Genomic DNA, 15,520 nt, shown 5'->3' on the forward strand with positions numbered 1-15,520 from the left:
CCCCCTCCCAATGACTCTACCCAAGAAGACCACCTCTCCACTGCAGTCCTGACATCTACATTTTATCAAACAACAACCCCCAAAACCTGTCTAAGACAACCACACAAAATCTCTCATTACCCAATGAAAACCCAAACCTCCCTTTCCCCACTCCCATAAACCCAACCCATTTTAATAAAGCAGTCTTAAACAGTCCAGAGCCGATGGTTGGTGGGTGCTCTCGTGTGGTGTGCTCTTTCCTCACCTCTTATCGTCCTGATCTCTCTACTTTCTTTTGAGTGTTTGTTATTCTCTTGCAACAACTTATCATTTTATTATAAATGCTATGACTTTTATGTGTTGCAAGTGATGATAATTCTTTCTACAACTAAAAAGCAGTCATCAGCCTGCGACCATCTCTGGTCGGGACCTCAGTGGGTTATGGGGTTTTTTTCATTTCATTTTCATCTGACCTGCCCATGAAGACTACCTGTCTAAGATGACCACTTTTTTACTCAATTATGGGTGGATGTCTTGGACTGGTTCGACACTATATAGCTGATACACAAGTGGTACAAAGACATTACTATTTCATGATGAGACATGATTTTCAAAGCAAGGTTTGGGTACTCGCCTCTATAGCGAGCAAGTTTCTATATCACTGTCAACGTGGATGCCTTCCTCTTCAAGCAACTGAAGCACAGGAGTGTAGATATCTGGTGTTGTTGGGAGTATGATTCCAGACCTCTTCACCTTTCCTGGTAAACAAGAGAAAAATTTATGACTGGTAAGAACCATTAGTCTAACGAAGGGCATTTCTAAATAAAAATCTTTATTTTGATAAAAAGAATCTTGACAAAAAAATTAACAAATTATGGGAAACTTTACTTTATTTACTGGTAAATATATCATACAATATACTAGGTTCTATCTCAGCATTGTGACTATCACAGAGAGTGGCATAACAAAACAAATAGACCAACATGGTATAACCCCAGTATATGATGAAAAAACAGATCGTAAAGGCCTTACAATCAACATGAGGGCCAAAATAATTTCGTTCACACTAACATATTGACAGTCCCAATCTTTAAATTGGCCTGGGCAAAAAAGCTGATACTAACACTAACACACTTGTCTGAGCTTAGAGAGCTTAAAATATTAAGTAATTGGAAAATGAGAGGTGAACAAGGATGACCCACATCTGTTTCAGAAGTGGCATTAAAAGAATAAAAAGAGAACTTAAGGAGATAGAATAACTGGTATCTGAATGTAAACTTTCTTTACAAAAAGATGAAACAAAAACTGACCATCCAATAACAAACAGGAACATTCTCCAATTGTAAGTCCAACTGTCAAGGACATTGCTGAATGGCCATTAGGTTGACCGTAGCAGACCAGTTCGAAATTATGACTCTCTCTGTAATCATCAGGAAACTTTGCCTCAATCTTGGTACGCATGAGTACCATGTCTCTCTCCTCTGGACCTGGAAAAAACCCCACAATAAGACCATGTTAACAAACTGAAATACATACACCGAATATATATGAAGAGAGCAAGAACATCACCACATTTGCTGTTTCTATAAAGCAGTGACATATGAGACAAACATGACTTGCATACAATTTACTAACAAATCAAGATTACCGCTTCAACAACAGAAAATGGAACTTGTTCCCTTAGTGCTTTGATCGCTCCTTTAGGATTCAATATAAAGGTACAATCATTGTCCATTCTGAGAATTCACCCCAATTCAAGCCCAAAGTACAATCTGAGATCTACAATCCTAGACTTGGCCAAAGGCCCATAACGAGCAGTCATTTTCCTTGATTCAAATCCTCAATTGTTAAAATTGAAAAGACATCAGTGAGAGGAACTCACCAAAAGATAAAGAGTCGCAGCTAAGAAGCTGAGCTGTGAGCACATCCACAGGCGCACCAAGCAGAGGCACCAACGTCTCATCAAGCAAGCCAAGTCTGAAACAAAAAGAAAATGTAATATAACTTATATATGCACTTGTGCTGCTTTGTTGAAAAAGTATTTTGTGAAAACATAACAATGCTTTATTTATTTTTTAAAACATAGCCTAAAAATACTTAAAGTGTTTGGTACCCTTTAAGAAGGAATAGACAGTTCAGTCAAAAAGAAGTGATTCCAAAAGAAGCTAAAATATCTTTCATAAAATAGAACTCATTCAGTACAAGATTATCACATTAACTAAACAAAAGTGAAGCTTAAAATAAAAACAGTCATCCAGATAATGTTATTTTACATGTGTCATCACTGAAAAACAAGTTCTGACGAAACCGTCCAAAATGGATACTCATTGTTGAGGAAAAAAGTCGTTGTCTTAGACAGGCGGACATTTTGGGTAGCATCGATGAAAATAAAGAAAACCAACGATTCTGTTCTGGAGTTCAAGCCAAAGCTTAGGACTGTCTTAAGACCCATTAAACTGTATTGCTTTTTTTTTGTCTTTATGAGAAAGGACAGAAATGGAGGTTTTGGGTGTGTGTGTGTGAGAGTGTGTGTGTGCGTGTGTGTGTGTGTGCGTGTGTTTATGTGTGAGTGTGCATGTGTCGGTGGGTGTGTGTGTGTGGGTGTGTGGGTGTTGGTGTGTGTTTGTGTATGTGTGTGTGTGTGTGTCTGTCTGTCTGTCTGTCTGTCTGTCTGTCTGTCTGTCTGTCTGTCTGTCTGTCTGTCTATATCAGTGCATGTCTCAGTCTGTGTGTGTTTGCGTGTGTGTGTGTGTGTGTGTGTGTGTGTGTGTGTGTGTGTGTGTGTGTGTGTGTGTGTGTGTGTGTGTGTGTGTGTGAGAGAGAGAGAGAGTGTGTGTGTGTGTGTGTGTCTGTCTGTCTGTCTGTCTATAAGTGTATATCATCATTAGTTTGTCTGTGTATGTGTCTCAATGCATTACTATGTGTCCTTCAATGAAAACAAATGCAATAATTTATGGCCATGTGTCTGGTGATGAGAAATTTGTGCGGTAGTCTTGTTTGATAAAATACAGCTGTTGCGGACACATTGAACAGGTTATTGTCTTGGGCAATCGTTTGTACAGTTGACTGTCTCGGACGGGTGGTTGTTCAGGCAGGCTTCACTGTACATGACTTATTACATAAACCAACTACTCACTTAACTACAGTATCTGTAACAAGATCATTTCTGCCAAATCTCTCATGAAGCTGCTCTCTAACTTGCACATAACTTGACTGTTGTGGTAAATCTAGAAGTCTGGCCATCAAGTCTTTCTGCAATTTATAATAGTAGTACTGTTGATGCACTTGCTCATCAGTTCATTTGTACAATGTTTTTATGAGCTCAACAGTGAAATACACATGATGCAAATTCAAAACTCTCTTATTGAGGAGTGAATTATAAGGTTAGAACTGAATAGAAATAACTTACCAACACACACACACATGAATGCACGCACACACACACACACACACATATGTACACACACAGTCTCTGCCCAAGAACCTGGTCATCGGGAGACAAAAAGGACGGTTCTTTGTAGACCATGCTCTTTGTGGATTTCATGGGAAAGGGCACCTACCATTTGAAAATGACCGTAATATGTGTTATCACGTAAAACGGGTAGTCAGACTTGCAAGAAATACAGAACTAAAATTCCATTACACAAAAATAATAGGCTCTTAGGCACACTCAAGGTTCTTGAATGGCATGTTCTAAGGTAGAGACAGTGCAGTCTAGATTACTGTAATCCAACCCACAGTGAGCAGAAACCTCTAAATGTGAGTTGCTTTTAGTCCTCATACATAAAATTTGATATAGTAGGCCCTATGTACAATTTTACTCAGAGATGTCTAAATCGCTATAAGAAATAGGGAAAACGAATTCTCAATGACTTACCCAAGTAATGGGATCAGATCCAGCAGAAAGAAAAGACTTTTCTTCCGTCTCCAGCAGTCTAAGGGAGCTGAAGGCTTTGATTACATCATTATATCCCTATTAGACAGATGTGGGGTAATTTAGACCATTTATTACAGGATCCAACTCACATTCTAGAATAATGGCAAGTTTACTTGGTGACTCACAGCATGCACGTACTGCGCTCTTGATTTTTAACTGAGAAAATTATAGTACATGTCATCCCCATTTCTTTGAGGCCACACATACTCATACATGGTACTTTTACAATGGAGACACCTGGCAATATTATTCCTTCATATATATATATATATATATTATATATATATATATATATATATATATATATATATATATATATATATATATATATAATAAATTTAGTTGGGTTGTTTTTTTTCCATCCATGCAATCTTTGGGTTCAAAGCTTGCTAAACTTACCAAAACATGGACACTCAAACATTTTTTTCCTACTGTGAATCTAATAAACATGGTGTCTGTGATTAAACTTTCCCTGCCATTCCAACTCACTAGTCAAGCCAGGAAAGGAACATAAAAACAATCTACAACTTGCAATGGAACTAGCCAAACAAACATGGCAGAAACAATTTTGGTGTGAGTGTAAGAATAAGAGGTTGCGGTGCAAGAAGGAGATAATAGGAAACACTGTATGGTCCTGGATCATAGACTACGCCTTCATTCCATTTAATCTAATTAAAGGACAAAGGGTTTATGAGTATGAAGATGAGATCAAAGAGCTAGATACTAGTGAGAAGGCGTTACCACAGTGAGTAGACCAACTCACTGTAAAACGCCCCTAGACTGGTCTACTATCAAGGTAAAAAAAGACACATTGAAACTAAAGTGTATATATATGGAATGAGTAAGAAATGAAGACACTTCTTACTTTTTTAGGTTTTAAATCACACAACTTGAATAAAAGCCAATTATGTGTAGTGGAAAGTACATTTTCATTTGCATTCAATTACAACAATGGGACATAATAAACTTTAATTTCAACTTACTCAAAATGAACAACTCAGTCCCAACTGGTTCAAAATACCCTTGTTCAACTGAGCCTTTAATCAAATCCCACATGAAAAAGGTTCGAACCTTATATCGAAAAGTTCCCCTGAAGACAGCGCTGGCTGATTGAATCCCATACAGGTCAACATACTTCAGTGAGTCTCTGTTAGGGATCACCTCTAGCTCCTCATCCCCAATCATCTGATCTGGAACCTTCAGAGAGGGGTCCGGAATCTTGTCCAGATCTTGAGCTGATACTTCCACTCTCTTTGAAACATATGTACATATAAAATGCTGCTCAACAACAAACTATCTGCAATCATTAAATATGATAGGGATAAAAGTCTGTTTGTTAAATCAACTGCCAGTAATTACAAAACTTTATCATATTTTGTTTTGAATCCAAAAATGTAAAAAGCCAAATCAGTAAGTCTTGAGCATGCATTCTTATATGAAATGAATATATAAATTATTCATGTGATGCAAAGCAGTAATTCAATCCAGAAATCCCCTCTCGCATTGATAGAAGTACCAGTATATGATCAAATTGTGCTTAAATTATAGCTTTAAAAAAAATGGTAGGAAAAGAAACCCACTCATATCATAACAATGAACATACCTTGCCATTTTTTAGGTACACTGAGTTGGCTATGGCTGAAAGCAACACTCCTTTGGGATACCAGCTGGTAGAAATATTAAGTCTTTGGTTATAATACAGGCATGGTGATAAGATTAGGGAGAAACAGCAGTGTAAAGTAACAGAGTTCACTGTAATAATATGATCCTGACTTGTTCTTAGCATGCAGCAGAGCCTATTTAGCAGAATCAAGAGTAGGCCCTAAAGTCATACAGTATATACAACAACATATGCCATACAATAATATAACATCCTTCCAACATTCTTTTTTAATATACTACATTGTTCTATTTACAAATTTATACAATATTATAAATGTAAATAATGGACTTGTTCACGGCCTAGGTTTCCATAGTTCGTTATAATAGGCCTACATATGAATAATGTAAAATTAGATCACCCATTCAATCCTTGAACTTCTTTATAAAAAAATGACTTAAATTAGTCAAGAGGAACGGTCTACCTGAACTTGTATCGCAAAGGGACACGGGAACATTCTGGGGCTGGCAACCCTCCACAAACTGAATCATACGAAGTAATCTGTGAAATACAGAAATATATTCAAACCATATTGAAACTTTGTATCCTAGACAAGCTTGATTGTACCAATGTCGACAACGTCAAGAGATTTACTGGGTTCTATTGTGTAGCAGTTAGGTGCTTCACAGCGGCATGCAGAAGCCCCAAGTTTTGACTCTCCGTGTGGAAGATTTTGATCATGTATCTCAGTCTTTTTGTTGGTATGTTGTATCCCTCTCAGGCAGGGTTGGCCCTGACAAGCAGGGTCAAAGTTTAAGTCCTAAATTAATCATCCAAACTGTGTTCACAGGGGTATAAAAACACCTACATTGATTTTTTTTTCAAGAGATCATCATAAATCACTAATGACTTTTACATACATTGACTTGTTTAATAGCTATAAGCAAAGATTCTTGATTACCTACAGCTTCCCTTATAATTAAGAAGTTAAAGACACACTGATCTATACAAAGAGGGACAGAAGCATATTCCTAAAATACCATAAGCCTTGCTAACATGACCCAATCCATCTTAAAACTCAACGGCATTCACGAAATATAAAATGAACTTTTGACCCCAACCTATGCTTCAGAGCATTAACCTTCATTCTGAGTGATAGGCTACCACATACTTTAGTTTGCACATTTCCCAAAGCCTTGAAAGACACAGAGAAGAAGACAGCTTTAAGAGAGGTGGTGATGAGGGAGAGGTGGAGTAAGGTGGGGGGGAGAGTGAAGGAAAAGATGGGGCGGGAACGATAGGTGAGCAAAGGATATAGGGGAGGGTAGGGGAGAGTGGGAGGTGAACAAAGATTCACTGTATAGTAAAAAAAAAAACCCAAGAAGACTGGAGCGAGGCATTGATATCAAAACACTTTTGAATTTCATAATTGAATCAAATTAAATGATATCATGATCCTGCTAGTATTGGCTCGCTGCATGAAAGAAAACAGTTTCTAAATCCATTATGTCTTAACTATATTTTCTCATTTTCTTAAAAGATTAACTTAGATGTGAACTCTATCTCACTTGCACTTCCACGTTATGTATGAAATACTTTCCTAAAATGTTACTTATTTACTTACTACCCATTACGCCATCTGGCATTTAGGGCAGCAACAAAGGATCTCCAGCTCTGTCGGTTTTGGGCCATCTTGGTAAACGTCCCTTCTGAAAATGTACACAGCATTAAAATGCCCTATTCATTAAGGAACCGCTGTTGTTCTTTTTGACTTGAGATACAACAGTGACCAATAGCTAATGCAATGTTAAAGAAACAAGTTACCTGACCATTCCTCTCTGTGATGGAATCAATACACCTCAGTGCAATCATATGATCGATCCCAGGGTCTAGTCCTGCTTCACAGAGGATAGTCACTCCAGCTGCAACAGCCCTGGGAAAAAAAATAACAACACAGGACATTTTGTGTAACTAAAGTTATACTTGGATTTTCTAGTCAGCATACTTGATAAAACCTCTCATTTCAAGATCATTATCTTTTACTTTGTTTTCAATTTTAAATGGAAAAAAATATACATGTTTTGACATGCATATATGCATGTTATATTCATAGTTATGCCTTTGATCTTCGGGTACTTGAATGGATTCCTTTCACAAACTCTTTAAAACTCTAGTTTTCTACTGAAACCTTAAAATTGCTTTAAAAAAAACTGCAGCTACTCATTATGTTGATGTGAAAATAAAAGTTTGAGAAAGATATAAAGCTTACTTGTCATTTAGAGCTTTCAAGTTCTCTAGGACATAACTTGCCATCACCATGCATCGCTTGAGCTCAATGCAATGTTCTGCTATAGCAGCATGCAGAGGAGGGGGCACAAGGCTGTGGAAAAAGGTATTTAAAATGGTTTTGATAAAGTAAAAGAGTAGTTCTATTTCAACTACAGTCAACCCGTGATACATGGTTATAGAAGGACTTTTGGTTCTAGAAGAAAAATCCCACTGTAGGCAAGTTTCCGCTATAGGAATGCAAAGGGGAATTACCGAAAATATTCTAAAATTCTGCATGATGACCTCCCTTCCATATCAATAAAATCTGTGCTTTAGATTAGTCTTCCTTTTCCTGTCAACTTTGTTGATTATCTCGGCCTTTATTTCGAGAGGGAAGCGTTTCCTTTTGTCTTTGTCAGAAGCCATCTTTTCCTCGGTCTTGTCACTTGTGCTGTCTATCGCAGACCTACCGGTAGGCCAACTATAGAACTGGTGAAGTGGATGCGTGCGTATGCCTGAGCATCAATGATCGCAATTCAATACTCTCCTCTTTTTTCTTTTTTACTTTTTGGCATAGCCTAGTTCTAGGGCTAGGCTTATCGTCGCCTCAGAATTATTTCGTTCAGAGTGCACTGAAGTAAAGAGGCACTTTGGACAATATTATATTATAGTTCTTAGGCGACGATAATAGCATATCACTTTTGAAGTGGCTCGCGTAATGCGTCTATCCGGAAAATCTCTCTCCTCCGCCTGCCCCACCTCACTCATCACTGGACTGGCCAATCACAACACTGCAACACTGACTGTCTGTTTGGAGCCCGCCTACAGGCCCCCAACCCCCTTTATAAGGCGTTCCTTTTGGTACATAGGCAAAAACTAGCAGTCAAGGCTGATGGTAAGCGGGGCTGGTGGTATAATGGGAGGGTAGTATAAAGAGGTTTGACTGTATTTGAAGGAGAAGGAGAAGGAGAAGGAGAAGGAGAAGGAGAAGGAGAAGGAGAAGGAGAAGAAGAAGAAGAAGAAGAAGAAGAAGAAGAAGAAGAAGAAGAAGAAGAAGAATTGAATTTATATAGCACATAGCTATGCTCTACAGCAGGCTCTATGCACTGAGCAACTACTCCCCAGCAGACCCTAGAACAATCAGAAACATTCTCGGCTTTCTGGGAAGCATACAGTACAAGCTGCTGATTTTATGCACTAAATCACTATTAAACTGACAAGATCTTTCACTGTCTATAGCCAAGTACCCATTTCGACATGGATGAAGTGAGGAAAATTTAAGCAAAGTGCCTTCCCCACGGACACAACATTGGGCCCCAGACAAGATTCCAAACCACGACCTTACAGTTGCGAGTCTGGGAGCCTATAACCACAAGGCCACCAGTGCACACTTCAATACAGTCAGCAAGATCTTGTTATATTTCTTACTCTCTCCTGCCCATTTCTCTCTCTGCTTCCCTTCCTCTCTCTCCTTCCCTTCCTCTCTCTTCTTCCGTATATCTCTGTCTGTCAGTCTGTCAGTCCGTCTGTCTGTCTCTCTCTCTGTCTGTCTGTCTCTCTCTCTGTCTCTCTCTCTCTCTCTCTGTCTGTCTGTCTGTCTGTCTGTCTGTCTCTCTCTCTCTCTCTCTCTCTCTCTCTCTCTCTCTCTCTCTCTCTCTCTCTCTCTCTCTCTCTCTCTCTTTGTGTGTGTGTATGTGTGTATGTGTGTGTGTGTGTGTGTGTGTGTGTGTGTGTGTGTGTGTGTGTGTGTGTGTGTGTGTGTGTGTGTGTGTGTGTGTGTGTGTGAGAGAGAGAGAGAGAGCGAGAGAGAGAGCGAGAGAAAGAGAGAAAGAGAGCGTCTGTGAGCACCAGGTGTTAATACATCGAGAAACAGCACATAATTTCATTTCAAACTTCAAACTTCAAACATTCAGTATACCCATCTAATTAGAGATAGGAAACTAAACTGTCAAAAAAATTGTCAATCCAAAATTTCAGTTCTAGTGTACCCAATAACCAAGGCAAAATTCAATAACATTATGAGGAAAAGTAAAAATCATTACCTAACTACGAGATCATGCTGCGCTACCAAGTTATGAACTTGTTCCGTATCCTTACTAACGTCAATGTGCAGCACTTGCACACCTGGATAGGTAGCGCTCAGGACATCTAGTTCATCCTGAATCATCGAAACTGAAATAAAACAAGAACAGCATTACACCAAGTGGACTAAATATAAAATACACATGAACAAAACGATTACTACTTAGAGCATCTGCATTGTAAAAAAACAACAACCCACAAACTGTTAATAGCTCTCCAAAATGAAACAGAAAGACACAGAAAAATAATAAATGTTAACTCATTGGCAATGCACACACTATTGCCAAAACCAAGATTTTACTAGAAATGTGTATTTCATCTTCAATGAAAAAAAGGACAATAAAGTAGCTCAATCTAGTGTAATATAAAAAAAATTCTTTTTCATTTGAGCCTCTATCTGGAGTTTATTCAACTCTGGTGTATACTGTAACACCCTTTACAATGCTCATTAAACTTCTCGCAGACTACACCCTTGATGAGTCTTACCAATCGTGACAGAGCATTGCCTTTTGAGTAGTACTTTGATGCATGGACTGACGACTCTACCACTGCCACAGACGAGTACTTTTCGACTTGTTGAGGTTGCCATCCTTCTCTCTAATTTTTCCTGGAAACTGATCTGTGAAGAGTAGGGTTCTCACAATTATCCTGCTTCCTCCTACATGAGAAATATGGGCGAGATGTAATAAATATGTATAGAATGCATTCAAACAATATCTGTTGGTACGCATTGCATTCATGGACCCATAAATACAGTCGAACCCGTGCAAGACGGAATCGTACGGGAGCCAGAAAAAAATTACGTCTTAGACAGGAGAATTTAGGGTGAGATGGGGGGATTCAAAGGCCCAGCCGGTAGGATCAAAGGTTGTCCGGTTAGCAAGCAGTGGTCAAAACGCCTCTCAAGTGCTATCCTCTCTGATAATGACATGTGTCAGTTTTACTTATCCATTGCCTTCCATGCTTGCATTTCATATGACTACTGCTTGACTTATTAAAAACAGCAAAGTTTGAACATCTCCTTTGCTTCCACCCTTAGCCCCACCCATCGATGTGATAAGCCCAGTCAACCAATGCCACCCCTTACTATTAAGTAACAATGATTCGAGGAACTCTTTTCTCATCTCGCCGTACGATCAGGGCAGCAGGCACTGGTCAAACGAATTTCACATCTCTAGCCTCCGGCTACCAATGAAAGTATCCATCCTGGAGCGTCATTCGAGCACTTTTTACTGACATTTATGAAATTTCACATCCACACCACCCTGATCATCTGCAGTGCTAAGGGCTCACATAGATGGGGTAACATCTACCCCCACATTGCACTCCTTTTCGCCTGTTAAGTTTAGAGCCGGCGGAGCCAAACTTGCGAGTTTTGTTTCAAATCAGGGCAGAGTGGGCAAAGTATTTTCCCTCTTAGACAGATAAAACCCTCAGAAAGGGAGCGGAATTTCTTTCCGTTTCCGCACTGGACAGGTCTCCGTTTTATACAGGTAATTAAAGAGGAATTTACCGGGGGGGGGGGGGGGGGAGGTGGAAAGACTCCGCAGGTTTCCATCTCTTTATACAGGTTTCAGTTGTAGCAGGTTCTACTGTAGGCTATAAGGTATGCAGATTCGTGAATGAGCATCAGTATAATTATATTGATTATAATAATTACAATATTATTAGAATATTATCTAACAGCACCCCAACATGCCACTGATTAGGGGTGACTTACATTCTAAAAAACTGTCCGGGTTTCGAACTGTAAGTAAGGAAAACCACTACTTTAATAATCTATGTTTTGGTGTAGAAGTCGACTCCTTTCAACTTTGTTTGAAAGAGTACATGTAGGACGTGTGTAGTGTAATTGTATTCTTTATAATCAGTACCTCCTTACATGAGCTTACAAAATTTATAGGTTGCAATGGCCAACATATAAACGATCCATGATTATGGTGGCCTGGCAGAGAGAATGTGCCCAAGTGAGAGAGAGAGAGAGAGAGAGAGAGAGAGAGAGGGTTTGGGGGGGGGGGGTGCGGTGTGTGTTAGAAAGAGAGAGATGGGGTTGGGGATGCGGGTGCGGCAAGGAGGTTATACAGTCAAGTCCTTGGGGTGCGGTTATCGATCTTAGTGAACAGACTACTCAATAACACAAATATCGCAACGTGGGCATTATAACACATTGAACTGCCACAAGACCAATACAAAACCACATTGATAAAATACAATTACCATGCAGAAGCAGCGATCTTCGCAATACACGCAACACCCACTGAGCCGTCCAGGCTTCTACTGTGCTCTTGACGTGTAGCTCCCAAAGCACACGAGTCGCGATAATGTGTGGTCGGTGGTCGGAACCGAAACGTTCGTCTCAGCAACAGCATATGGTATATTGGGGAGAGAGAGGGGCAACTTAACCTGTTGCACTGGCTGCATGCGTATATATAGGTCATCAGCTGACCTGGAAGAATAATAAATATGTATTGTTAGTGATATAATTTATGATGCGATCTTCTTCATCAGCATTTGACAGATAATAGTATTCCATAATTAACATGAGGAATGTGAACGGCATATAAATGGGGCAAACTTTAATCTCGTTTTTCTCAGTTCTTACTTGAAGTCTTTTGAAACTTCAAACAGGCGGTTCGTATCACAACTTCAGAGACTGTCAATATAGGCACAAATTAGCAGTAAGTTTACAATTTGTACATTTAAGGCATGATTTAAAACGGGGAACGGATCCGGTGAGAGACTGATGCGAGCAGTCAGGACGCAGGACGGGCTGGCGTTTGTTCGAATCATGGCATTGCTAGCAAACTCTTTAGGAACGTTTACTAAGTGGACTTGTATTGGCCTTAATTTTTTCTCTGTAGGCCTACCTCGTAAGTTCAAAGACCTTTTGTCCCCAAAATTGAAGGGACACGTGGGCGTCCTTGTGGTATTCGTAGGCAATCTTAAACCTCAGTAGGTTGTCATTAAGGTAACTTATATAATTATTTTGGACGCTATAATTTTACAAAATGGTGAGGTCTCCACCTAAAGAACAGTTCGAGCTGAACGAACAGGCCATGCTCTTGGGTTTATATTACATCTTGAAAAGATCTGAAATGGTATTCCGGATGTATTGTCCCCCTTTTACCCTGACGAACACCTCACGTTCCGAGACTGCATTTCATAGTCAACCATACAGTAAAAAAAAAAAATGTTTTTAATGACATAAGGAACACTTTGGTTTTCTGCTACAGGATCGAATGTTAAGGTCCTGATTGCAGTGCCATTTGTACAGTTAGCACATGCCTCACCGATGTAGAATCTATATGGTGTACGTAGCGATGAGGCCCAAAAAAATGTCGCACGCAGGAGACGTGAGTTCGATTCCAGTGTGGGGAATAATTATCACTTTGAATTCGGTATCTGTGTCTTTCTGCTGGGATGCTGTAAAAGCTACCTCTGAGCCCAAGTTGACTCTGGTAGGAAGGGTAGAAGCAGCCCAGCTCCTAAAAAGATCCAGCCTACTTCGTAAAACTTCTAAATTTTTCACCGGTTTCGTGACATAAGTACCTACAGTTACGGTGTGGGAAGGATCCTGTACTACAGGGACTCTTCCTCGTGCCCTACTGTGGCTGAGCACAATGTACAAAGCATCAACTTGGGTCGACAGTGAAAGCTTTGAGTCATTACACCAGGAGCATGAACTAATGCTTCACTAGTCAAGAAGCTGCACAGACACGCACTTTCGAGGGGGAAAAAAGATATCGAGGCCGTTCACAATCAAAGATCTTGCACGGGCTCTCGTGGCCTAGAGGTTAATGTGTTCGCTTCTCGTTCAAAGGTACCGGGTTCGAATCCGGGTAGCGACCGAAACATTGTAATCTCTATAAAATCGTCTCCTTTCACCTCATTTCCTGCTCTATAACAATGTTCTGTCGTCTGCTTTCGTCTCCACCTTCTGCCCCCCACCCCCACCCCCTCATCTCCTTTGCCCCCTCCTCTGGGCTCCAGACTCTTTCAGCAGCCTGTCTATTGCCACTCCTTTACTCCTTCTTACTGCTGTCTTTCAGCCACACCCCTGATCTTCTTGTAGGAAAGATCTACACCTAGCCTTCCCGGACAAGGGAGAAAAATATCGGAGGTCCGGTGTAAAAGTTGCGGACGTTAAAGTTATCTTGGTGATCCATAATCGATAAGAGTAGGCTTCGGCCGCCACCCAGGCAAAATTCAAAATTTCCTACCAACTGAAAATGTTTAAGGTGTCCCGCGGGCTCATATGACCGTATGCAGTTGCGAGCGCCGTAAAACACTTACCAAAAAAAAAAATCTTGCACAATTAAGATGGTTCACTCAACCAAAAAAGGTCTGAGTGCTATGTTATAGTTTCTCCTTAAGAATTCAGAACTTCGAATCGCAAATTACAGATTGACTTGTCAAGGTGTTTCACTGTCAAGCTAAAATCAAAGCCAGAAGCCACCCTGTTCGTTCTGTCTTGGACAAGGAGTCGCGTTCAAAATGAAGGAAAAACTGAACTTCCTACTACGCTTCAAGGGAAAATGTGGATGTACATGATGTACCACTGAGCATGGCGAGGAACAGGATCAATAATTATTGTATCAAGGCCAACTTCTTCCTTGTATGTACAGGGCTCATAGGCGATAACGATCATCTTTCCACCAATGGAACCAAACTTCTTGTTCTATTCACTTGCTTGTGCAGGAATTCTCAGACAGCTTGGGCTTTTCTAGTAGGACAGGCGACAAAACTGCTACTCCTTCGACATCATAACTTGTACATGATACCGAGACACTGACAAAGTACTCGGGAGCTTCAGCGCCGTGGATGTCTTCGAGTGGTGTTCATCAAACAACACAGGGCAGTCTAGCTTGACTACACGCCCTGGCGAGAGGCCTCGATGACTTCATCAAGAGAAATGAGCTTCTGAGATCCGGTTCTGGTCACAGCGAGGAACTGGAGGATCCGGAGGGGGGGCAGTGACGTATGGGAAAGTCTACCAGAATTATCCACCCAGTTTTCATCCTCACAATGACGATTCTCGGCTGTATGAGTTTTGGAGAGTCCATTCTTGTAAATAAGGTATGAAATTAAGTATGTCGTCTGTGTTGTAGTTGAGTTGATTTCTTTATTTATTTTGTAGGTAAGTATTGTATGGCGCTTGCAACTGCCCAAGGTTATATGAGTGCAGGGGGCACATTAAGCATTTTCAGATTTAGAAGGAATTACATGTACTAGTAAATTTTGCCCAGGTGGCGGTCGAAGCGTACTCTTATCGATTTTAGTACCATGCACCAATGGATCTTTAACGAGAGAAGGCTAGGTGTTTGGTCTTGCCTACCTTAAGATCATGGGTGTGGCTGAAAGATAGCAGTAAGAGGAACAAGGAGAAGCAGTAGAAAGAGTCAGGAGCTCAGAGGAAGCAGAATGGAAAGGAGAAATTTAAAAGAGAAGAAAAATTTCCGTCGCTGTCAGGATTTGAACCCGGGAACAATTGAATGAGAGGTGAACACTGTACCCCTATTTTGTCTACAGCTGATAAAGCTCAGCGAGAACCATGTGAACCTATACGTACTTATACTATCATGCCACCCAGCCGACTACAAGCCCTCAGGAGATAGAGGCCTACTGTCCAGGCCCACAGGTAGCAGATGCCCCCC

The 15,520-nt window shown here is 40.3% G+C and overlaps 1 protein-coding gene across 1 annotated transcript; it reads right to left on the reverse strand.

The window, feature by feature from the left end:
- Positions 1-435: 435 nt before the first annotated feature.
- Positions 436-12,330, reverse strand: LOC101859767 (alpha-aminoadipic semialdehyde synthase, mitochondrial). The gene is made up of 13 exons (XM_005092139.3): positions 12,084-12,330; positions 10,353-10,485; positions 9,827-9,956; positions 7,786-7,896; positions 7,341-7,449; positions 6,001-6,077; positions 5,520-5,583; positions 4,988-5,167; positions 3,857-3,952; positions 3,116-3,231; positions 1,862-1,956; positions 1,290-1,466; positions 436-737 (listed from the first exon to the last, which is right to left on the reverse strand). The coding sequence occupies exons 1-13, from the start codon at positions 12,084-12,086 to the stop codon at positions 616-618; spliced, it is 1,413 nt and encodes a 470-aa protein (XP_005092196.1). The 5' UTR covers positions 12,087-12,330; the 3' UTR covers positions 436-615.
- Between the last annotated feature and the right edge of the window lie 3,190 nt (positions 12,331-15,520).

Source organism: Aplysia californica, unplaced genomic scaffold (assembly GCF_000002075.1).
Source record: "Aplysia californica isolate F4 #8 unplaced genomic scaffold, AplCal3.0 scaffold00041, whole genome shotgun sequence".
In the NCBI taxonomy this organism is placed as follows: Eukaryota; Metazoa; Mollusca; class Gastropoda; order Aplysiida; family Aplysiidae; genus Aplysia; species Aplysia californica.

Bases quoted from the DNA above. Each gene is read 5' to 3' on its own strand.
- LOC101859767 (XM_005092139.3), bottom strand. The intron at 5,584-6,000 runs GTAGACCGTTCC...TATTTCTACCAG, and splicing joins CCTTTGCGATACAAGTTCAG to CTGGTATCCCAAAGGAGTGT. The intron at 3,232-3,856 runs GTAAGTCATTGA...TATAAATTGCAG, and splicing joins GATCTGATCCCATTACTTGG to AAAGACTTGATGGCCAGACT.